This window comes from Tympanuchus pallidicinctus, unplaced genomic scaffold (assembly GCF_026119805.1).
Source record: "Tympanuchus pallidicinctus isolate F22 unplaced genomic scaffold, pur_lepc_1.0 scaffold19, whole genome shotgun sequence".
Classification (NCBI taxonomy): domain Eukaryota; kingdom Metazoa; phylum Chordata; class Aves; order Galliformes; family Phasianidae; genus Tympanuchus; species Tympanuchus pallidicinctus.
The window spans coordinates 3,380,747-3,404,953 of NW_026294710.1; the positions used below are offsets into that span (position 1 = coordinate 3,380,747).

Consider the following 24,207-nt stretch of genomic DNA (forward strand, 5'->3'; position numbering starts at 1 on the left):
CATTCAATTCACAGCTTTGTAAAACAGTAATAAAATGTATCTCCAAATTTAGTACTTGATATGTAAAGGCTATAGTAATACTCAAAATGCATACAGAAATGTCACCTCATCATTCTACTGGGGAAAAAAAAACAACACCATATCTAGTTGCATTACTTAGGGTTGTCTGAATTAGTACAAAGTTGTATAGAATTTCAGCTTTAATTGTTTGGGTATCCTTCTTTTTCACCAGATGGATGCACACACAGCACAAGGAAGCACGCAGTCCCTATCCCTCTGACAGAGGTGTCTGAATGCCCTCTGCGCGTGTCTTAGTGCTCTGTGTAAATGCAGGCCTTGTGTGGAACACTAATGTTCAGGACAGGTCAAATACTTTGTACCAGATAAACTGAGAACGCTACTATGCCTTGAAGAAATACACAGTCCAGGAATGAGAGTACAATAGAATCACAGAATGGCTTGGGTTGGAAGGATCATGAATCTCCAACCCCCCGCATGCTGGGCTGCCAACCTCCACATTTAATACTAGACCAGGCTGTCCTGGGCCCCATCCAACCTGGCCTTGAATACCTCCAGAGTCAGGGCACCCACAACCTCCCTGGGCAGCTTGTTCCAGTACCTCACCATTCTCTCTGTAAATAACTTCCTCCTGACATCCAACTTAAATCTTCCCTCCCTCAACTTAAAGCCATTTTCCCTTGTCCTGCTGTTATCTACCCTTTCAAACAGTTGATTCCCCTCCTGTTTATGGGCTCCCTTTATGTACTGAAAGACTGGAATGAGGTCACCCTGCAGCCTTCTCTTCTCCAGGCTGAACAAGCCCAGCTCCCTCAGTCTGCCTTTGTATGTGAGATGCTGCAGCTCTCTGATCATCTTTGTGGCCCTCCTCTGGACCCCCTCCCACAGCTCCTGTCTTTCTTGTACTGGGGACCCTAGACCTGTTCACAGTATTCCAGATGGGGCCTCCCAAGAGCAGAGTAGAGAGGGACAATCACCTCCCTGTCCCTGCTGGCCACCCCTCTTCTGATGGAGCCCAGGATACCATTTGCCTTCTGAGCTGCGGGAACACACTGCTGGCTCATGTTAAGCTTTTCATCCACCAGGACCCCCAGGTCCTTCTCTGCAGGGCTAAAGAAAAGCAGTACAGCTTTAGGAAAGCAATACAGGGCTTCAGAAAAGCAATACAGCCTCTGAGAAATGCTACTGGCCTTGTCCTGCTGCACACACTGGCAATTGTGCTTTATATTCAGGTTAATACAGACTGGGGCCGTGGCCTGACAGAAGCTTTGTCAGTGATGTTGCAGAAGAGCCAAGCTCCTTAGTTACACTGCCAGGGAAGGGGGAACACTGAAGATGGGTAGTGCTAAGAGCACACACTGTCAAGTCCCAGCCTGAGCCTCGGCATTAATGTAAATATGAAGCAAGACTTCCCTCTTAGGAGGTGCAGGTCAGTCTGGCTTGGCTCCTACGCATGTGCCTAGTTTCAGCTCATGGAGATGCCAGTCTGGCACACAAAGGGCATTTGCCTAACAGTAAATAAAAAGGCATGTTTTCACTGGCTTGGTCTGTAACAGCAGCACCTTTGAGGATCAAACCCCCATTGCATTTGAAATGAAAAATGACACCGATTGTCATTAGAACTGAAGTTTTTTGCATTTATTAGGGAATAAAGATGTCAGTTTGATGCCTCTACCCACTATGTGAGGATCTTGTCCAATTGACTGAAATTTGTAGGTTTTTTAAAAAAGATCTTAATGGAGTTCACTCAGGTCTGTAGGGCAGAATAACGTACTTAGTGCTTAGCTTTTCACCTGAGATTTTCCACTAACCTTACTTGCAGCAAAAATTTTCTCAGTGCAGTATGATATCGGAAAAATTCTCTGATGTTATCAAATAAGGAACTTAACAAATATCAACGTAAATGCCAAGAACTGGGAAGCTTAAATACTGAGGGGACATTATACCTGGACATTTCTTATACTTCTGCTATTATATATTCCCTCATTGTGCAAAGATTTGTTGGTTTTTTTTTGTGTTTGTTTTTCCATTAAAAAATAATATAGTGCTAAAATATTAAGGTAGCAGTCCATTTTCCATCAAACAAATGTTTCTTCATGAAATTAAGATCACTGATTTACTGCATAACTATTTTATATAGTTCTAAAATAAGGATTAAAGTTCAGCTCCCTTATCTTCTGTAAATTATTGCACTTGTGCATTATGGACTGTTAAATGTCTATACATGTCCTGCAAAAGAACAGCAGCAGTTTGATGCAGAATATTAAAAGAAAAAAATATGCTATATAAAAATAGAATCATTCATTAAACTACTTAAACTTCTATATTTCATAGTTAAAAAACATTATACTAGGTGACATTTTGACTCTCTTACTTGCATTCAGTAGCATCCATTAAGTAACCCATTAAGTACTTGAGAACTAAGGTTTTCATTGATTCAGTCTGGGTCCCAATCTATCTCTTGATGGAAGATATATAGCCAAAATCATCTGCTGTATATAGTTCATTTTAGGGAAAATCATTAATAGTGGTGCATGATTTGCTACAGTGGGCTTAATACAGAGCTAATGAACCCATATCCAAACATATTTGCTAACGAAGGTTACTGTATTCAAAGTTTTTTTTTGTGGTTCAGTGCAGTTTCCTGTTCATGTGGCTGTCACCCATTTCAGCTATCCATCACCCCGTAGCAATTTAAGGAACTGCCTGGAAAGAACAATCCAGGTATGCTTTTCAAGATGGTTGCACAAATTTTCTAGAATGGCCAAACCTTGGCCAGCTAGGACTCTCACCCTCTCACTAGACGTTGTGCAAATACATAGCAAAAGGCCTGTGATCCAGAGATCTTCAACTTCTCTTCAACTTCCGAGGGCGGAGCACAAAGCAGCTTTTCTTCCTGTGCACGCTGACATACCAACGCAATGCACCTTGTGCCTGACTAGCCCCAGAACTGAATGCGTTTCATAACAGTCTTCTGATTTTTTTTTCCAATGTGTCATATGGAAAGTGCTTGCTGAATCAAGGTCCAGAATACTTCAGAGATAGTATTAGCTAAAATTTGGAGAATTCTAGAGATCTGTATCATTCAGACAAAGAATCATTGTTTTCTTCAAGTGCCAAGATTGGTTTCATTGCAGAAAATGCTTGAATAGTACTGGTGCATAAATATTGCAGTAAGACGGTCAGCAGTCCATCTTCATGATGCAAGTCTGCGCATAGCCTAGTGAAACATTGAGAGGGTGGAGAGAAACAGTCAGTTCTGAGCATGCACCACTTGGAAAAATAAAAAGTTTGTGTGTATGCTAACTCCACTGGGACTATGTTCAGTGCAGCCTCACTGAGGGTAACTGTGAAAGGCCTGTCTGAAGCAACTGCCCTTTGACTTGCGTCCGCATTGGACAATTTGGGAAGATGCAGGTTTGAAGACATCTGGTCCTGTGCAACTACAGCTTCCTGTAAAACGCTTAATTTATGGAAGAAGATGTCCATTGTGTTCTAGAAGAAATGAATGGGGGAGGCTGCCTGTTATTTTGGGCTTGGATGCCTGAAGCCTTTGTAAGTCCTATGCAGTCCTAGAGGTAGTCCTAAAGTGACAGAGATCGGGAGGTGTTGCACACTATTGTAAACTATAATCTGCTACATCTCAAAAAAAGAAAAAAGCCAACAACTTGAATTCCTCCGCTAAGCACTGACATCCAGGTGGCCAGGGTGGGTATTTATTTATGAAGAAGGAGAGCATTGAGGGTTTGGTTCTACAGGCCTAACAGCATGGCTAGTGCTATAAAGGAATAAAACCAGCAGTATAGATATCTATAGATAACAGATACATTCAGATCTGAAAGTCCATACCTCTTCCTGAACATCAAGCTCATCAGCAGGCCGGATTGTTTCTGTGAATTCTATAGGTTCTTTAGATTCTTGCATGAGTGAAATCTTAGTAGAAAGAAGGAAGCATGATGAGTTACACGTTTTCTGTATTACTGACGTTGATTTATTATTCTGAATTATCTCTATATAACTTCAACAACAACAGTCTTACAAGTCTGTTGTTCACTGTTCTTCGACAAAGCTGAGAGAAATGTGTATGTTGGAAAGCTTCTGGTAATGTCTCTCTCATATTACTAGTTACAGGTTTGTAAAAATAATAAAAGCAGAATCTGTCTCTAACTGCTGTATAGCTCTGTCAAAATGTTAGTCTCTACTATGCTACAGTAAAAAAGTCTAGATCCTGAATAGTAAGCAAAATTAGCAACAAAAAATAAGGATCTTCTCCTAGTTATTTATCCCTAATGTTGATGTTAGATACCATTTATTTGTAACACTACAATAGGGATTGTTAGGGAAGGAATTGTGCAAAGAAACAAAAACACTATCAGGCTGTTTTCATAATGTAAGACCACATCTTTAAACATCACAGAATGTTCTGTTTGTCTTGAAAACCAGAACAACTAGAATGTGCAACTAAAATGTACAACTAGAACGTGCACAGAGGAGGGCAGTAGGAATGGTCACTATCCTGGAAGAACTGCATACTCTCACACGAAGTAGAATGGGACTCCAACTTTTATGAAGGAGTTATATGAAATTATTAATGGTGCTGGGAAAGAGAATGGGGAAAGATTATTAATTCCAGTTAACAATACAGAGATCCAATAGGCTTAAAACAAACACAAGGAAATGTATGTCACATAACACATGTGAAATTACAGGATTCATCTCCACAGGATAGTATCATGCCAAAGTGTGTAAATAGGTTCCAAAAGGACAAGAACCAACACATCAAAGAAAACTCCACCTGTGATGATTAAAAGCAATGGTGCAAATGCAACTTCCAGCTGAGGAAGTTCTTATGCTGCCAGATGGCAGAAGTTAGAAAAGAAGTTTTAGGATGAAGAGTTCTCCTCACATCCTGCTTCTCATGTTCATTTCACTACCAAGATCCGGGGGCTGAGAGACACACACTTTGAACAGCAAAGTATTCATGTACTACAGAAGCTGTCCAAGTTATTAGATTCTTACTTTTTTTTTTTTTGTACTACATGTTCTATGTAGTATACAGTTCTATGTCTAGTTTTCATATGTGGCGTGCTGTAAGAGAAATTGCAAGGATGAATGCTAGATGATGGAAGGAAGTGAAATGTACTACTAGATAGCCTTACCTTCTCAAATATGGGATCCTGGTTGTCATTGTATGCCATTTGATTCCGGATGTAGAGCACAGCATCATGGACAGTCAGGAAGAATATGTCTTTTCTGACAATGTCATCAAAGAAGGCACTTCGTTCCAATTGAGATATAAGGTTGTCTGAATTAAAAAAATAAAAATAAAAAAAATTGCAGGTTAATACAATTTGAAGTAATTAAATAAATGTCAAAATACATGGCTGCAGTTATTAGAAATCAAATATGCAGCCAAATAAATAACCGGCTATGTTTTTTACTTTTTAATTACTTACATTTTAATTTCCACATTTTTTTTTAAATCATATTATTATCTGCATCCCAGAACAGCCCACCATGGTTGTCAGTGTGATAATTCACATTTTTTATTAGAAAAAAACCTGCTTCCACAATCCCATCTAGAGATCCCTTCTCATCCATATTTTATTCTTTGCACAAGTGATAGATTTGAAAGTTTACCTTGAGATGAAGCGAAGTACACTCTCACATCAATTCTCTCAAACTCTCTAATAATCTAAAAAGGGTTTGCAACAAAGACACAAGTAAATGAAGTCTGTAAGGACAAAGCACATAGATGTGTATGTATGTTGATATATGTAATATATCAACATCTGTGCACACGTGCTTTTCATTTGTTTCTTAGCGCCTTCACTCAAAATTTCATGTTTTCTTTATTCACAATGAAAAGGAATTGCTAAACTTCGTGATACTTTAAGACCTACTAATTAAGTACCTGTCTGCTGACATGGCCAATCTTTGGCTATGTTAGTAAAACCATTCATTTTACACATGCATGCATTGCTGTTTATTATTAAAGTTCTGCTTCTGTTTTAATAATATGAAAAATCATGTCTCTTCAAGTGAGACCCTGTAGGCCTGGGAAACCTTCATTTGCCTTGAGTGATATGATACAGTCTCTCATTGGCACACGCAGTTTTTTTTTGCAGAGGTTTTCCCTCACATAATGCACCAGCTGGACATATTCTTGGTTGAAATGGCTGCTTATGGAAAGAGTTGCATCTGTGGAACCCATAATCTCATTTGTCTCCAAAGCTGGAACTGAAACAAAACTAGGGCTGAACCAAGTCACGCCACATTCCTGAATTTCAGTTGGTTAAAATGCTATGACTGAATGCTACTCCTGGCTCCTTGATGGCAGGTGGGTCTCTGCAAAAAAAGCATTTTCAGAGGTGATTGCTAATTGCGACAATTTCTGCTTATTGATAATCCAGAATCTTGGTAATCTCATATTTGTTTTACAGATGGGATAAGCAGCCCCATTTAGAACTTGAAGTTAGTGAAATCAGTAATCTGAACGCAGAAAGTATAGTAAAAGACTAAACAGTCTGGTCCTACAGGTTGTGACTTATCTCTTCACCTCATTTTCCTCTCCCTAAACTAGGAACACCATCATTTTATGACCTCAGACTAATGTGTGAAGATAAACTAATGTTGATGATGCACTCCTATATCAAATGCAGAAGATACTAAAAAAAAATACATAATAATGATTCCTTCTTTTATAGCTTAAGTAGTATGGGAGAAATAAATCTCGTGGCTAAAAACTAAAACTGATGGTAAGATATTTACTACCTTTGTGTTGAGTGAGTATCATTCTGTGCCCAGATTAAAACAGGAGGCATGTGGAAAGAAAATATACAACTAAAATATCATAATGCGTGCATACAAGGGTCCCACATTTTACAGTACTCATTTTGGAGTACCTGACCATGCAACCTCCAGATTTTTTGTTTTATTTTCACCTGAAGTATGCACATACCAATATACCAATCTACCTGTTCCTAGTTTTAAAGATATTTTTAACAACAGCCTTCTAAAAACAACTCTTGATTTACATACTGCTGGCTAGATTAATTTCCATAGAACATCAGAAATAATGCCCTTACCGTTCTTATTGATCTCACAGCTACAATATCCAAGAAGGTTACTGCTCCAAAATCAAGAATGAGGCTGTGGATGGGCACCTTGGGGATGTTTACTTTGACTGGCAGTTCTGAATTCCAGTCTACTTGGATCTCCACTTCTTTGGTGGGAACTTGAAGATCTTCATTGTCTTCAGGTTCCTCATCAGTCTCAAAAGCTTCATTACTAATGCCAGGCTCACTGATGATGCCGTTCTAATGTGCAGATAATATGTGAAATATATAATTTAATCACAGAAAAAGGTTTGAGCTTACAGGAAATACTTTTGTGTGATAACTTCTGCTTCAGGAATGAATGAGGACAATATTGTATCCAAGAATTTAAAAACCAGATAGAGTGAATGAACTACCTTTTTCTCTGTGCAGTATATTTCCTTTCCTCGTTTTTACTGTGTTAACAGAGCATCTTCCTGCAAAAAGGCCACTATCAATAATAATAATAGAAAATCTTGGAGCTACTCCCTTCCTCAAAAGCTCTATTTTAATGAAACATTTAAAGACTGGCATACTGAATTCGAATCCAACTTTGAATTAGAATTACCAGATATGCTAACACAGCAAAATGACTTGGTCAAAAGTTGGGATGTCACATAACTGAGCATTTAACTTCCGTCATGAAGTGGAATACATACAGAAATATTGCATTGTGAACTGAGAGCAATGGCAGCAGAATACTCATTCTGAACTTTTACCTCTGGAGATTTAGAAGGTTACCTGTACCTGTTCACTCCTGCAAGCATTTACCTACAGCAGTGTATATTCAGAGGAGGAGCTGGAAGATTATGTCTACAAGTCACTTTATCTGTGCACAAGAAGCTAGATAATAACACCATGTACAAACAGAAGTGCCAGTGCTTTTTCTGCACAGAGACAATCTGAGGTGGTGAGGGGTGGAGGTAAGATCAGGGAATCTGTCACTTCCTCTGCCGTTAACACTATGACTGTCACAGCTGCCTCCATCTTGTGGTCTGGCAATATGTGTAGTGCTCTGCTAGATGCCCTGCAGGTCCCAGTCTTCCTGCTGAAGTGATCAGTCTTCCTTCATCTCTATTTTAAAGATGAGTACAGAAGAGCTCTGAAGTAATAAGCTCTAGAAGTAATCCCTTGCAAAAGAGTAGGAGGAAAAAAATAATTTTACCTTAGTAGCTTTTAACTTCCCTTTCTTGATCAGTTTTTGTATCTTCCTCAGTGCTTTGAGTCTCTTATTGTACACCCTGACTGCATCAAATCCCACCTACAGAAGAAGGATCAAAACATCAAAATGGTTTAATTTCACCTAGACATAATTCCAAGGAAAACCCAAAGCAGTTAGGTAGCTCCCAAAACCATCACATATCACTTACTGTGGATTTGAGGCTTCTTTTCAGTCCATCGATGTTAGCATAAAAAATTGGACTTGAAAACTTGAGGATCTTCACACCCTCTGGTTCTACAGCCTATTGCCAAAGAATGCAAGATCAAGCAGCAAAAACTACATTGTGGCTACTAAGAAGCAGTTCAACTGTTTCAACAGTTAACTACACAGGTAATTCACATACACAAAAAATGGGATCCCTTTGCTGATCCCATTTTTAGATGCTTATAGCCCTGCTTGCAATATGGACCAACCATCTTGAGCAAGATGAAGAATGTAATGCTGAAAATTATTATCATCAAGCACTCCACTTTCAAATTCAACTTGTCAGTAACTGGCAAGGCACAACTCTGTACTACACTTGTAGATTGAAAGGAAGCAACTCAGCATTACTTACACTTTTGTAGTTCTTGACCTTCTTGTAGATGTCTGTGCCAGGAATGTTTCCAAAGCCACCCCATGAAGGACTAACAGAAACAAAAAGATGGTGACAGTAAACATCATTCTTAGGCATTCAACAGACTGAAGTGATTGCTTCACAAACTGTCACAGACGCTTGTATTCTGCCTTCTTCTACCAAATTAACAGCTTCCTTTGGAAAGTCTTGTATCTTGGTTTTGTATCACTGTACTTTTCTGAGTTATATGGAAATGTTATTTCTAAAGACATGGTACTTTCATCTCAGACATTTTTATGTAGATCTGGATGAACAGTTTGTTTCAATTGTTTCCCAAACTAGGAAGATGTATTAAAAGCACCTTATTTTGGTTTGAACAAGAAAAAAAAAAAAAGACAAAAAAAAAAAAGACTGAAAACATGAGTTACTTTTTACTCAATGAAAACAACATTTACGTCATCTTCAGATTTCTTAAAGCTTGTTGTCCAGTACTTTTTCTTTGGATTTGCAAACCAAAACAGTTTGCAGCCTCCACCTATATTTTTTTTTAAATTGTAGCAAATTTTAAGTTAGTGGATTTTATAACCTACCACTCTGTAGCCACTTTTGGAAGGATCTGCTTTTATGCAGTTGCTGACAGAGCAACTATACTTTGGTACTGCTGTCAATCATACTTTCTGAACTCCAGGCTGAAGGAAGGCAGGTATGTGGTATTTTCAGAAAAAAAAAAAACAAAGATCAAGCAAATGTAACGAGATGGTCAAATGAGATTCTGCAAAGCCAACGTTTTTCATCATTCCACTTCCACATGTTCTTAGAGCAACCACAAGCACAGTGTAATTTTTAAATGACAGCACACAAATATTGTTTTGTTCTGAAGATTTCCACTTAAAAATCTTGGTAAGCCCAAGAAGATTTTCTGCCACAAATCCCCTTCCTTTTCAGCACAGTCTTTCTTTTTCATGGTAATGAAAAATTCTAATGATTATTGATTAACTAATCAATAATTATTGATTAACTAATGATTATTTCTGATCCTGTGTTACTTACAACTGAACTCTCAGCACAATTGTCAGCAATCCAAACAAAAGGCCAGCAAGTAATCCCAAATCAAGTCCCAGAATGATGGATGCTACACATGTAAAAACCCAGATCATCTGGAGAGGAAATAATAAAGTCTATTAATTATGACATAGTGTTCCTGGTCGCTTTAAAGATTCACTACACCGGACAGTAAGAGTAGCAGAAGAATTTAACCTTGAAAATCATCAAAGCATGCTGGCAATTAGCTGACTTGCTCAGAAATGTCTTCATCTTCCTCCAAGATACTTATTTCCATCACTATCTTATTAGACATGGTTAGCTTTTAGGAAATTACTTTTAACATACAGACGTTTTTCAAATATTTAGTTAACTCAGTGAAATTAAAGGGGATACCATGAACCATTGCATTTTCTTCTTTCTGATGGCAGCTGTTTTTACTAACCTCACTTTTAAAAATCAGAGATTAGGTGTATAGAGAGGGAAGGGGGCTCCTCTGTGAAGTCCAGGAATCAGAACTGTTCCAAGGAGAGTTATTTCATGCTAGCAGGTTGATAGCACTCTCTAAAGTCTCCAGTGAATATTCGGGCAGAACAGTTGAAGTGCACTCCTCAGTTACTCCCTGCATCACTGCCCAGGCAGAACATGCAATGGACCTAATCCCACCCAAAGCTGAGTGCACACACTTCTTACTCAAGGAAGTGGGATCGTTTACTTACCAAGAGGACTTAAATAACTGACCAAATAAATTCAGATTTACCTAAAGCAGGTAGTGCCCAAAGACACCCGACCGTAAAATCTGACTGTAGTAGGGACTGAATACACAAAATACTTTTCATGCAATCCTTCCTTGGGATCCACATTGAGGGGCTGTTTTACAGAAATCCCAGTGGAAGATGTCAGCATGTACCCTGAGGTAAGGTTTGTAAGGAGACTCTGTTCATATATCCCTTTGTAGACCAAATGAATCCACTTTCTAGCTTGGATTCTAGGTTGGATTTTCTTGCTACAGCAAAAAAACATATTTTGTAAGGACCATCTGAGGTTATCCAGGCAAGTGGGATACTAATATAGTAACAAATTAAACATATATGCATGAATGAATAAAATGTCATCTTTTCTGGCCCATTTAAACTGTACAGAGGATCAAAGCAGAATGCTAAAGGTGGCCACCAACCATTCTTATTCTAATTTTCAAGTCCTCTAAACACAAGATTGCTGTAAACTATGGTAATCGCTATGAAGGACTCATCAGTGCACAGGCTTTCTTACTGTGGGGTATAGGAAACAAAAAGGATAAAGATAAAAATGTGTAAAACTCTAAACTGGGGATTTTTCACCTGATCTCACAGCACGTATGTTTTGAGGTCATATACAATACTGGTTTGCATTAGCAAATCTAAAGTTTCCTGACGCTAATGCTATAAAATTCTGTTGATGTAGTAGTTAGGAGAATCTTAGGTGACACTAAAAGGCAAAAGAAAAAGATATAAGAACGTTAGGGGGAAAAGAAAAAATTAGCTGACTTACAGCATCTACTTTATTCTGTTTCCACAGGCGGGGAACATCAAACACTTGCATGAACATCCCTTTCAAGTTAGCTATGACTACAGCTGCCAGCACAGACTGTGAAGAAAAATGGTGAAAACGTGTTATTCAGAAGCAAAGATGCTTATTAAGATATTTTAATCTTCTTTCAGTTTTCTGTTTACAAAGTGTTCATCATTCTGCACTGCAAACCTGAACCTCCTCTGTAATCAATCAGCACAACATCTAACAGGGCTGTTATCCTGTCCATTGAAGCTAAGCGTTCGGATCTGATCAGCGCTGGTGGCTATGCTGCAGAGAACAAATACAGTACCTTTTGTAAGGGCTCCAGCAATTTCCCCAGGGCAACAATGGCAATCAAAACAATTCCAGCTGAGATTATACCAGCAACCTGTGGAGGACAGAGTGTTTATAGGAGATGAGCACATTAAGATCGTATTTTATGTTTCCAGGATTACAGAGTACTTGTTCCTAGGGTACACAAGTAGTTGGACATTACATTTCTTTAGGAACAAGGAGACCTGCCAAAATGCTACTGTGTTTAGGCATACATGGGCAATCATTACACAGTTCAGCTAACACAGAGGGAATTCAATTAAGCAGGTAGCGCAAACAGCTGCACACAAGGTAGTAGCTCTTGAGGGGGGTGAGTTGCACGGAGAGATTAAAGGAGCAGAGTCTGCGTGTCAGCTGGAAGTGGGGCTGCTGGATATCCTGCATTTCTCCACTGCTAAATAAGTGTGAGGGCTCTGTCAAACAGGAGGAGCACGCAGAATATCAGAAAGACGGCATGTGGGCAGATACAGCAGGGCTGCTCAGGCAAACATACAGGGGCTTAAGTATTTCACAGGCATCTGGGAGAGGACTTCCTCATGCTGAATTCGAGATGGGACAAACTCAGCGCCTTAACTGGTAATGAAATTCTGGGGCATTACGCTTGAAGGGTTTTGGACCCCTAATGTCAATCTTCCTATGTAAAACTTGATTGCCCTCTTCTGGCAGAGCTACCAAAAATGATGCAGGACCAGAGCACGATCTGCTAGCTGAGATACCTGGGGCATTTTACGTGCCAGCGATGCAACCATTTTAGGATTATTTTCATCCCCATACAATATTAAACTCACCTGGGCACAGTACTAGTAAGAAGAAGTCATTACCTGAGTCTTTCCACCAGTACTTTCTTGGACTGCAGTCCGTGAAAGAGCAGTAGTTGCAACAAAACAAGAAAAGGCACCAGAAAAAATGTTGCTGATCCCAAAGGCAATAAACTCCTGAAATGCAATTAGGTGATACTGTAAATAACGATTCCTGAAGCTGCTTTTGCAATGGAGAATGACAGCAGTTTTTGCAATAGTTATAAAGTGGGTAGCACTGAAATATTGAGAAGAGTCTAGATCAGTGTCTGCCGTTAAACACTGACACAAATTTCTCTTCTGCCAGTGTAACCACATGTGCTTAGAAACCAACACAAGACATCAGTATACTCCCCTTCATATGGGCATAGCTTAGAATAAAGGCTTTTACAGCTTATTTCCAACAATGCTAGCAAAATTAACATTGCTAACAACTAGTTTTAGCATAATCACATCAACAAAAAGGACTAGTATAAATTTAACTCTGAAGTATCACATTCTACACAAGTGATGTTAATCAGTGCAACAGTCTGAGTTTAGACAAGCCTTTAATTAACACAAAACATTGTATTATTAGTGGAACTAATCAGGAGCTTAAAAAAAAAAAAATAAAAAATCCACAACACAGTTTCACTGAAAACTTCTAGTTGAGCCAGAAGTTTTTCCTTCTGAACATCCCAAAGAACTCATGCTGAGTCCCAGGCAGCGTTCTCATAAGTTTGCCCCAGGGTCACAGATGCTGGCACCTACCAATGCTGGTTGTTCTGCTCAAGTGACAAGGACCCTGGGAGCTTTATGTCCTGGGATCCGGGCCATTCCTCTGCTGGGAAATGAGGCACTTGGGAGCTGCCTGCAATCTCATGTAATTGACAGAAATGCTGTTTCCACCAAGCTGAGAGAATCACAGCAGCCTTCCATTCACAACAAATGTTTAAAAATATAATTTAAGATTTGATTTTGACTCTCTCCCTATTTTTCTCTAAAATAAAGCTTTCCGTAAGCTCTAATTATAAGAGCAGGATTATAAAGTCACATTCTTTGATAGAACAGACTGAGATGATGCATACCTACTCCTGTGTAACAGCTGTGTTCTCCATGAAAATGCTAGAAATACAGTTCCCACCACTTGCAGATCTTAACAATCTTTGAATCCATTGAGACAAAATAAACACTGGCACATAGTAGTACCAGACTGTCCTTCAATATGATTTTACTACCTGCTTTTATGATGCTATTTTAACTTACCCAGTTCACATAAGCTATTTGTCCATCATTCACAGCTAAGCCTAGCCTTTTGTATCTGAAAAATTCACAGCTTTTGGGTTTGGTTTTTTTTCAGCTATTGAAGAATTTCTGCCATCAGACTATAAATTTCTTGGAAAAATACTTCTTTGACACTTAAGTTACTGTGAAACTTGCATTGCCCACATTCACAAACCAGTTTGGTTGTACGTACCTGGTTTCCATTAATGGCATAGTCATACTTGGTTGCATATACTTTCCCCACAGAAACCGCAATAGCATAAGCAACAATAGCAATAGAAAAGGAGGATGCTATCATCTGGGAAAACATGCTGACATCTGGAGCTTCAGGAGGCAAAAATCTAGCATTTAGAAAACACGTTAGTATTATCAACTCTGATCTAATTATGTTCTTAGTAAAGTCTGAGGTAGAGGCATGCAGGTTGCTTATAATATGAAGTGTAGTGTTTCAAGTTAATAAACAGGTGGAAACAGCCCACTGACATACAGAACACGCTTATCTAGTTCATCATAGCCAAAATCCTGATTCTTTTTCTCAGCAACAAAGCTCCCATTGTTCTCAGCATGAGAACATGATAGCAAAGTGAAAAAGTACATTTCTGAAGAATGGAATAAAGGAAATACTGAATGATATGATGAATTACATAAATATGTTAATGACACTTCATATTGTTGTTAACATACTTCAATGGAAGACCTCAGAAACATTTTATCCCCTACTGCGTTTCCACAAATTTTAATTAATCAAGGCCTGAATACCAAATGGAATGTGAAGGTTACTACTGTGAAATGCTCTGAATCTTTCAAGTGAAAGTCTCTACCAGTGTAATCCTCAGTATACTTGCTCCTATGACTATGTAAGTGACAATATTGATTGGGATAACAGCACGAATATGAACTGCAGTGGACTAACTCAGGTTTATTAGCAATTTAATCTACAGAGAAATAGAATTTCATTATTTAAAATCCTTTAAATTATTTGTTCTGTTTTCTATAAGCCTATATTCACTCCAGGAACACAAAACAACTAATTCTTAGACGAACCTCGTGAATCAGGTGAACATTTCTAAGCCTATTTTACAGAGGAAGAAGAAGTAGGCAGCATAATTAGGTGACATGAATGACAGGGCCAGAATTAAAACTCAGGACATCTCCAGAAGCTGCTCCAGGAATCTGAGTTCCAAATTCAGATTACAGCTTTCAGTATCTCTTTTATATCTTCTATCTTATCACTGTCATTGTTAGCCAATTAAAATAATACCTATGTCCCAAAAAACAAAGGCACTCACCCTCTTGGAATGTTCTTAACAATGCCTGCATTATATTTTTTTTCCAAGTCGGCAGCATATGAAATGCCAGTGGCTACTATTGTCTGTAATCAAACGAAACGAGTTTTAATACTTGAAAAGGTCTTGTTCTTCTGTAGCCAGTCCCACCTATTTCAGCTACTGTCAGTTTGGTTTTTTTTAGTGCTCCTTTGCTTACCACAATAACTTCTATTGGTATCGGTATAGGAATCTTGTGTTTGAATCGGTCGTTTATTTCTTTAACTACCATGCAGACAAAAATGGTGAGCAGTCCAGCAATAAGATCTGCAATGTTGGTGGTACCAATGTTTTCAAACGTTTCAACGAGAGTCTGAAAAATAAAAGTTACAACATGCGCACTTGAAATATGTGAAAACACACCAACACTCACAGGGCAGCCCAGGCAGATGGGGTTTTGGAGGAGGTCAAATGTTGCCTGCTCCTTTGCTCAAGCCTGGAGGAGTTTGAGGATGACTTTGTCTGATGAACTATCAAACTGCTACACAATTAGTGGCTGGATGTTGTGGTGTTTTTAACAGAAAACATGTAAACTGGGCTTCTGCTTCCTGTTCTTTAGAAAACTAAGGCTTAATAGCAAAAGCTAAACCCTACCTGTGTTTTACCTCTATCTTAGAGGAAAGATAGGAAGATCTGTAATTTCCTCCCTTTACAAAAAGCAAAAGATCCTCTTTATTCAAATGAGAGCAAAATTGCTGAAATGCCCAGTGCATAGAGCGTGCATTACAAATTCCCAGTCTTCATTACTGACACCCAGGCAATGAGCATGGCAGCGTGGATCCCGCCCGGCTGCGGCGAGTCCTGCATTTGAGAAAAGTGGTTGCAAAGCCTCACCTTGTGGTGTGTTAACCCTGTTCCCAACAGAAGTCAGCTTCAGGCTGGAGCGCTCGCAGCTGCAGAACGACAGGCAGCTCCCTCATCTACCCTTCCTATGTCCTTGCTTGGTCCCATTGTTTATAGCAAACAGCAGTCTGCGAAGCTGACATTTATGGCTGTACAGTGTTTATACAAACACACAAAAAAGTTACTTCTAAGTGTACAGAGAAAACAGGAAGGGCTGACCAGAGAAAACACACCAATTGGAGGTTCTCCCATCTATCTCCTCTCTGCTCCTAGGAGGTGATTCTCACTCGGCACTTGCTTCCGAGAAAATTTGACTATTCTATGCACAGTGAAGAACAATCTGGTGGAAAAAAGGTTCCAAATAGACTTCTTGCCTCCTGGCAAAGGGAGGACTGCAGCTGCGGTACCACTTCCATCACAATAAAAACTCCTTGGTTTGAAATAAAACACTGAAGTGCATAAGTAGCTATGTTTTCTAAGCTAAAGGAGAACGCTTCCTGAAGCAATGAATCAGATGTCTCTTTTTTTGAGTGGCTGAAACCACTTCTTGCCTGTTGTAGTGCTTACCACTAATCCCATTCTTATTACATGTCTGCCTCTGCCATATTTTACAGGGAAACAAGGGGCTCCTAGCTGGTGGTTATGAATTCTGCCAATGTCAGATGCTCAGTGCTGCAATTTGTTACACACCACTGCTGAGGCAGGTCCGAGACTTGCTGAAGCTGACATAACAAGTCTCTGATTAAGCAGAACAGAAATCACGATTTATTTGCTCTGCACACATCTGCAAACACTTCCACCCGGCTCACCTACTAGAATGCAGAAGCCCCGAGCTTCAGTGTAAAAAGTCAGCACTCCACACAGGCTTGCAGGAACTGCAAGAGCCATGTAATTCTTTTTCAAAAGCACTTTCTACTAGATGCACCAACCTTCAACAGCCATTAAACAAAAAACAACAACAGAGAGAAAAACTTGCTGGATCAATTGTCCATCATTGTGTGTGTTGTACTGTGTCTTATCTAATTTTCTATTGCTTGAGGGAAGAGTTTTCAATGGTTAAAAAGCCCATAAAATAATATCTTTTTTTTTCCAAGTACTCCACCAGATTTTTTTTTCTAAATACTTTTCTTGTTATTTGCAATCACATTCAGACTATTTTTACCAATATAGATATCTAACACACTTTTTCTTGCCTGGTTTGTCTGAACAGAAATATAAAATCTGCCAGTAACTTCTCTGTTCTACAGCAGTCTCTTTTAGAAATCTGTTATTCTAACGCAAAGAGCTATGGAAGATCTAAAATACTGTGCACCTGAACAGCTTAACGGCGACGTCAGTGAAAGAACTCTCAATAATTTCCCTGGGGAAGGAGATGACTCTGTAATACGAGAACCTCCAGGAGTTCAGTATTCCTGTAACACGGCCAAAACGTTTCTCCATTTGATCATTTCCTCTAAGATTAACAAATGGAGTTGTGACAAGTTTTAGCCTCACCTTAGCTAACCAGCAGGTACCTGGCCACGGGGTGCAAATCCACATCCTTCTGTAGATAGTCACAGATATGGCTACAACATGAAATGGAAAAAGATGACTTTGACCAGGATGGTTTAAGAGGCTGGGGACTAGTCAGCTTTGGGAGCTTCCCATTAAGACAAGAGGCATGGGCTGGGAGGGAAACAGCCTCCAGAAGTGATAACGCAGAGAAGAAAAACTGTTTTGCTGCATAATTATTTTTAAATTTTATGTGAAAAAGAATGTTCTGCCTGAAATAGACTATGACATGACAATTAGCCTGTTATGATCTGGGAAAGCAAGACAACGGCTCTTGAGAGCCACACAGCTATAAATGAACACCTGCAGATCTTCCTGAGAGTGAGTGAGAACTAAATGGATGCCTCACAGTTATATAGATACAAGAAGCACTCCTGTATGAAATGGAAGCAGAAGATAAATAATTATGCAAAAATTCTGGCACAAACCCAAAACAAATTATAAGGGTATACTTACATATATTATGGAAAGGACACCATTATAGTTTTTAGTTGAAACATTTAAGACTATTTTCAACTGTGATACGAACACTTGAAAAGCAGCTGCAGTTGTGAATCCCCCAACTAGTGGATCTCCGAGGTACCTCACAATGAAACCAATCTGAAAAACTCCAAATGCCACCTGGAAAAATCATAAAGAGTAACAGCTTGCTAAGCAATAAGATCTAAACTATTATTTGGCAATATCTTAAGTTTCGCTCTTTTATTTTTGTTGAGGTAGTCTTAAGAGCATCTTCCCCCACTGAAGATTAATGTAGCTTAACATCGTGCCATCCAGGGAAAGAAAGGACACCTGAAGAGCTGTGTGAAAGGACGCTCCATTTAGTTTCATGCAGGTCTGTTGGTCTCCAATCACAATGATATTCTGCTGTTTGTGCTCCCCATCATGCTGCCACCAACTTTGCTCAGGGTGAGAAGAATAAAATCCCAAAAGCTCTCCAGAGTTTGAGAAGTCTTTCCCTCATTTATGTGTTTCACTATAGGAAAAAGACTCGCTGCCATGGCATGTACTTCAGTGGTGTATGTTTTCCCATTAAAATTAAAGCAGTATCAATTTGTGTCCTCAAGACAACTATTTTACCTGTAAAATTCCAACCAGAAATGTGAGGGTGCTGGCAATCAGCACTCTCTGGGCATCTCTGGAGTCAGTGTCTATCAGTATCTCAGTATCATTAGTCCCTGTAGCATTACTGCCATCTATGAGAAAATTGTCATCGGGGGCCATGCTCAATACAACTGATCCCACCATCAAACTGACTACAGGGAATGGACCTGTAATGACAAACAGAACATACTGAAGTTTAATATGCATCAAAAGGAAGCAGTTATCAGACTAGACAAGAAAATTCTAAATCAGAAATATAATTTAATATTTTAACTGGGGTACATTACTCCATAGGAGGAAGAGGAGGAAGAAAGGACCAGAATCCACAGCACTGCAAAAACGACACAGAGATACAATTCCATCCTGAACAAAACTGTTATACACAGAGGTTCAGTTTCGTGTTTTGCTTATGCCAATTTAGGGGTATAGCAAGGCAAAACAGGGTGGCATATCCTGACCATCTCCCTTGTATCTGCATCAGCAGTTCTGTGGCCCAGCACTACTCACAAGAGAAACTTATCCATCTGAAAACAACGTTTTGATTCACTCTTTTTTTCAGACACAGATAGGTTCAGCTGAATGAATGTACTGGTACAGATTGCCACATGGCTGCATGGTCAGGAATCCAGCACAACAGTGGTGGCAGGAACAGACACTGGGGGAAAAGATTGCCCTTTTTGGCAGTAGCTTGGTATTACATCGGCTTAAGATGACTGAAACTATACTTTGGGCAAGATACAGAGATAGTAAATGATCATCATGTCAGCAAAACACAATCTAAAAGCAATCAGATTTGCTGTAGTTTTTACTAAAATTATACAGAAAAGGAAAACATCATAAAATGTCTTAAAGAAGGATAAGTTAATTTTACAGATAAAGAAAAGTACACTTGACAAGTAAGCATACTGGAGAAAGTATAAAAACAAGTGGAAAATGTAGGAAGTAGAGATGTCAACATAAGTAGAGAAAAGAGTTCAGAGCTGGAGAGCAGAGGTGATCTCGTGTGTGGAAGACAGAAAGTAGAGACAACATGCAGATGCATTTGATTCCACAGAGAAGAAAGTTAATGAGAAACCATAATATCGTGCCAAAGCTTTGTGAGAGAAAAACAATCCAGTATTGGTGGATGTGAATGAGGTAAGGCTCTATTTGTTAGAGAGGAGAAAAAGACAATTTGGTGGTCGAGCTGTAACATATATTTTAAAAATGAGAATTGACAGAGAAAAAGTATTTTAGAGAAAGTATTCAGAAGGAATCAATGAGGTTTACCCATAGCCTTGATGTGAGGACCTAGAGCGAGGCTGGAGTAGAAACACAAGTTCTGGGTCTCCGCGACAGGCAAGAAGGTGATACTGTCCACAGTGATCAAAAAGGATGTAGCAAGGAAGGCTTGTGGAGAAGACTAAGAGATCTGTTTTAGCCATCTTGAGCTTTAGCTGATAGACTAAATGTCTCTTCTTACTGCCCAATGAGGCAGACTTTATCCTGTCATTTCTGGCATAGTGTAGCCAAAGACAAGATTTAAACTTCAGCATAAATGCAAGCAAAAGGCATGCGTTGGCACAACTGAAGTTAGCTGTCTGTACAGAGAAGAAATAAGTCTTAGGTCCCCCAAGCCCACCAATAATAATATTCAGCACAACCAATATGGTTTAGAAAGTATCTGTCTTATATGAAATAGTAATATTCACAGTAAGAATTAACATCTTGTAGTAGTTAATTTACTGTAACTTGAACATATGCGGTTACCAACTGATATGTGTCTTGATGTTCCCAGGAAAAAGTATGTCAGGATGGGGAAAAAGGCAGAATAGAGGCCATATCCAACGGGAACTGCCACCAGTAAAGCATATGCCAAACCTGAAATGATACGTGAACAAAATACCGCACTTAAAATCACTCAGCAAACTACTAGCTTGTCTAGAATGGACTTTCAGCAGGATTTGTTCCGTTTATCCAGGGACAAATTAGAATGTTTTTTGATCTGTAAATCAGTTGCAGATATGCACGTAAGTACCAGTGACTGTAAATGACTGTACATCCCACATTAGTACTTAGATGAGTTACTACTGAAAGATGTGCCTATATCTGCATAAGTGGCATAAAGCATTGTCTCAAATGTGAAGTTCAAGCAGTCTGCCTTTGAGAAAAAAGTGAGAAACTGAAATGCTCAATTTATAGATAGAATTTTCAAGCATACTCTCTAAATTATTGTACTAAACCAATAATGATTCAGGACATTCACCCATCTGAAAATCAGGCCTTTTTCTTTTTGTCAGGTATCAGTTCATGAACTTAATAACCAAAAATAAATCACCTAAATTTAAGAGATTTGATCCTCTGATCTTCTCACTTTGTAAACTCAAGCAACTTGCCAACTTCAACACAGCAAGAGAAGAAAAGGAGGATGTTATCAGTACCAGGTCCTTTAGCTCCTATTGCAGACTGTAATATTCTGCATTGATAACACAAAACTATGGCAGAGCTCAAAAAGGCTGAAGACTTGGTTGTGCTGCTAGGCGGGTGGGAGGTCTACAAGTGACATTTAAAACTGCTGGAAGTTAGGGATTTGGGGCATTTTAGGATCCCAAAAGCCTTTTTTTTTTTTTTTTTTTTTTGCAACCATTTTGGTCAGTTTTCCCAGTATCTGATGATTTGGTATTTCAGAATTATAACATTTATATTTTTAAATCACAGAGTTTGTACCACTCCTCGTCTGCCTTTCTAGCATGCTCCAAGGCAAGAGGCAGTAAGGAATACTTGCATTTGGCAAGGAAGCGAAGTACTTTTTCTTTATTTCAGTGTAGTCTCTCCAATCTTTGCCTACTTGTGTAAGCACCCCATTTCCACTGAGGGAAAATGTGAGATCAACACAGTTTACTTCACCTGCCCCAGTCCTGAAGAATTGTCAGCAATGCTGAGTTGAAAGAAATGAATGAGCTGGCTGACAGCAGGATTACAGCTAGACCTGCTTATGAGAAGGGCACCACGTTAAGCCCGACTTTACTAGCATAGTTTCACAAATTACTGCTTATTTCTGCCACTTTTCTACTTGTCCATCTGCTGAATGCTTCTCTTGTAAACCATGTACTGTAAATATCCATCAAGTTTATCACTTCTTAAATGTGAATACAGCACCGCGTACCTCAGTGAGGACTGTTTTCTTGCAGACACCCAAACAATCCTGTGAGTAACATTTCAAAGGAAAGCACACGTCAAGACTGCACTATTTGGGGGGAATAATTCTGTTTTCATAGGCAGCTGCAGAAGAACTACAGGCTCATGACCTAACTGATCCATCACAAAATTAAAATTATCAAAATATTTGAAAAAATGTTCTTTGAGTAAAAAGATGGGGTAAAAGAAGTTAATTACATCTTGATGGCATATCAAAGGAAGTTCAGATCTTCTAGCCAGGCAGAGAAAAAAGGGCTAAATCAAAAGCTTTAATTATTTATTGATAATACCTAATATCTAGTATTAAATAACAAGTCTCAGATTTGTAATTCCATCTGCGTAACATCAGAGAGCCGTGCGTGAGGGCGTACCTTGCAGGGTGGCAACGAGGCCAGTGCTGACCCCTGAGATGATGTCATTGACCAACCACTCCTTCAACCGGTAGTTGGGAAGCCACTCCAGGATGGGCAGGAAGGACTTCGTGATCCTGAAGGCCTTTTTTCTTGAACAGCTGTGAGAAAACAAGTTATGCACAGATTGCACGGAGCTGCAGTCTGAAAGGAACCAAAGAAGAATGACAGAAGACACCCTGACAGAAAGCATCCAAGAAAGTCCATAGAATCATAGGGTCATTTGAGTTGGAAGGGATCCTTAAAGGTCATCTGGTCCAACTCCTGTGCAGTGAACAGGGACACCTACAGCTCGATCAGGTGCTCAGAGCTCTGTCAGAAGCCTGACACTGAATATCTCCAAGGACTGGGCATCTGCTACCTCTCTGGGAAGCCTGTTCCAGTGCCTCACCAACTCACTGTAAAAAAATTTTGTATGCAATCTAAATCTCCCCTCTTTTAGTTTGAAACCATTTCCCCCTGTCTACCACCACAGACCTTGCTACAGAGTCTGTCCCCTTCTTTCCTATGTCCCCCACTAGATACTAAAAGGCCGCTCTCAGGTCACCTCACAGCCTTCTCTTCTGCAGGCTGAGCAGCCCCAGCTCTCCGCCTGTCCTCACAGGGTGGTGTTCCATCCCTTGGACCATTTCTGTGGCCCTCAAGTTCTGACAGAAAGCAACCAATAAATCTTTGACATAAAACGACCCAGAAAGTCCTGACACAAAGTAGCTGCAGAAGCTGTGACAGAAAACAACCAAGAAAGTTTTTCTGAGAAAAAGCAACCAAGAAAGCCCTGAGAAAAACCGACAGGAAAAAAACCAAACAAGAGGGGCTATACATGCTTTACTATACATGCTTCAGGAGCCAGAGGTGGTTTCTTCCAGGACGAGGCACCTGTCGGTGCCCCAAACTCCTTGGGAAGCGCCGCGTGCGGCTGTGCCCACGCGCTTCGGTGCGAAGAGAAGCTGAGCCGCGCAGTCGGACTCCGGCAGCACCGCGCCGCCCCTGCGGTCCCCCTCGAGGCTCCCACAGCTCCCGGACCCGCGGAGGAGCGCGGCCGCCGCCCGCCCACACCCACCTGCAGACCGCCCGCGCCCGCTCAAGGAGCGTGGGAGGCGGCGGCGGCGGCAGCCGCTCGTTCTCCTCCTGGAAGCCCGCCTCGCTGTAGATGGGCCGCGCCACCACGTAGTGGCTGAGCTCCGCCAGCGGCTCCTCCGCCCGCACGCCCGCTGCCATGGCCCCGCCTGAGGTGGCGGACGAGCGGATCCCGCTCCCGCTCCGGCACCCCCTGGTGGCACGGCTCGGCACGCGGCCCGGCCCGGCCCCGCGGTGCGGCGCTGTCCGCGTCCTGAAGCGACGAGGCCCCACCGCCGCCTCCACATGCGGCATTTATACGGCCGGGAGCGTTTATTTATGGGGAGACACGGACTGCCGGCTCCGGGCCGACCCGGGTGACGCCTCCGTCCGCCCCCGGGCTTTGCCCTGCCCCGGGCCGGCGCTCCCCGGAGCGGCCCTCCCAGCCCCGCGGCCCCTCTGTCCCGTAGGGGAGGAGGCTGCATTTCAAAGCGCTCGCCCGGCGGGCTTGCGGCCCCGGGAGCTGCTCTCTGAACGTCACCAGCTGCAGGCAGACGTGGTTCAGAACCCATAGGATCTTCGAGTCACACCTGCAGCCGCAGATGGCTGCGGTTTCTGGTTTGCTCGAGGGGATCGGAGCGAATGAGCTCCTGGGTGGTCCTGCTGTAACTTTGGCTTAGAGATAAGACGGGCTGAAAAAGTCAGACCTGCTAAGCACTGCGAGCTACGCCAGCAGCTGCTCTGTGTTAGGTGTGCAGGACAACCCAATAAACTTTTTGCGGTTGTAAAGTGAAGCGTGTGTCCTCGTAGAATCATCACAGAATGGTTTGGATTGGAAGGGACCTTTGAAGCCCCCCAACTCC

At 40.7% G+C, this 24,207-nt stretch overlaps 1 protein-coding gene across 2 annotated transcripts; it reads right to left on the minus strand.

Moving 5' to 3' along the window:
* Positions 1-1,628: 1,628 nt before the first annotated feature.
* On the minus strand, positions 1,629-23,637 carry SLC26A4 (solute carrier family 26 member 4). Of its 2 annotated transcripts, XM_052681016.1 has the most exons (20): positions 23,349-23,637; positions 22,250-22,389; positions 20,451-20,561; positions 18,678-18,868; positions 18,054-18,218; positions 15,364-15,516; positions 15,168-15,250; positions 14,072-14,219; positions 12,640-12,753; positions 11,796-11,873; positions 11,465-11,560; positions 9,944-10,050; positions 8,894-8,963; positions 8,486-8,578; positions 8,281-8,376; positions 7,107-7,337; positions 5,659-5,713; positions 5,178-5,323; positions 3,868-3,951; positions 1,629-3,238 (listed from the first exon to the last, which is right to left on the minus strand). In XM_052681016.1, exons 1-20 carry the CDS (start codon positions 23,504-23,506, stop codon positions 3,215-3,217), a joined length of 2,343 nt encoding a protein of 780 aa, XP_052536976.1. In that variant the 5' UTR covers positions 23,507-23,637; the 3' UTR covers positions 1,629-3,214. The 2 variants fall into 2 exon arrangements, with proteins under 2 accessions (XP_052536976.1, XP_052536977.1); XM_052681017.1 differs by lacking the exons at positions 20,451-20,561; positions 22,250-22,389; positions 23,349-23,637 and adding an exon at positions 19,971-20,429.
* Between the last annotated feature and the right edge of the window lie 570 nt (positions 23,638-24,207).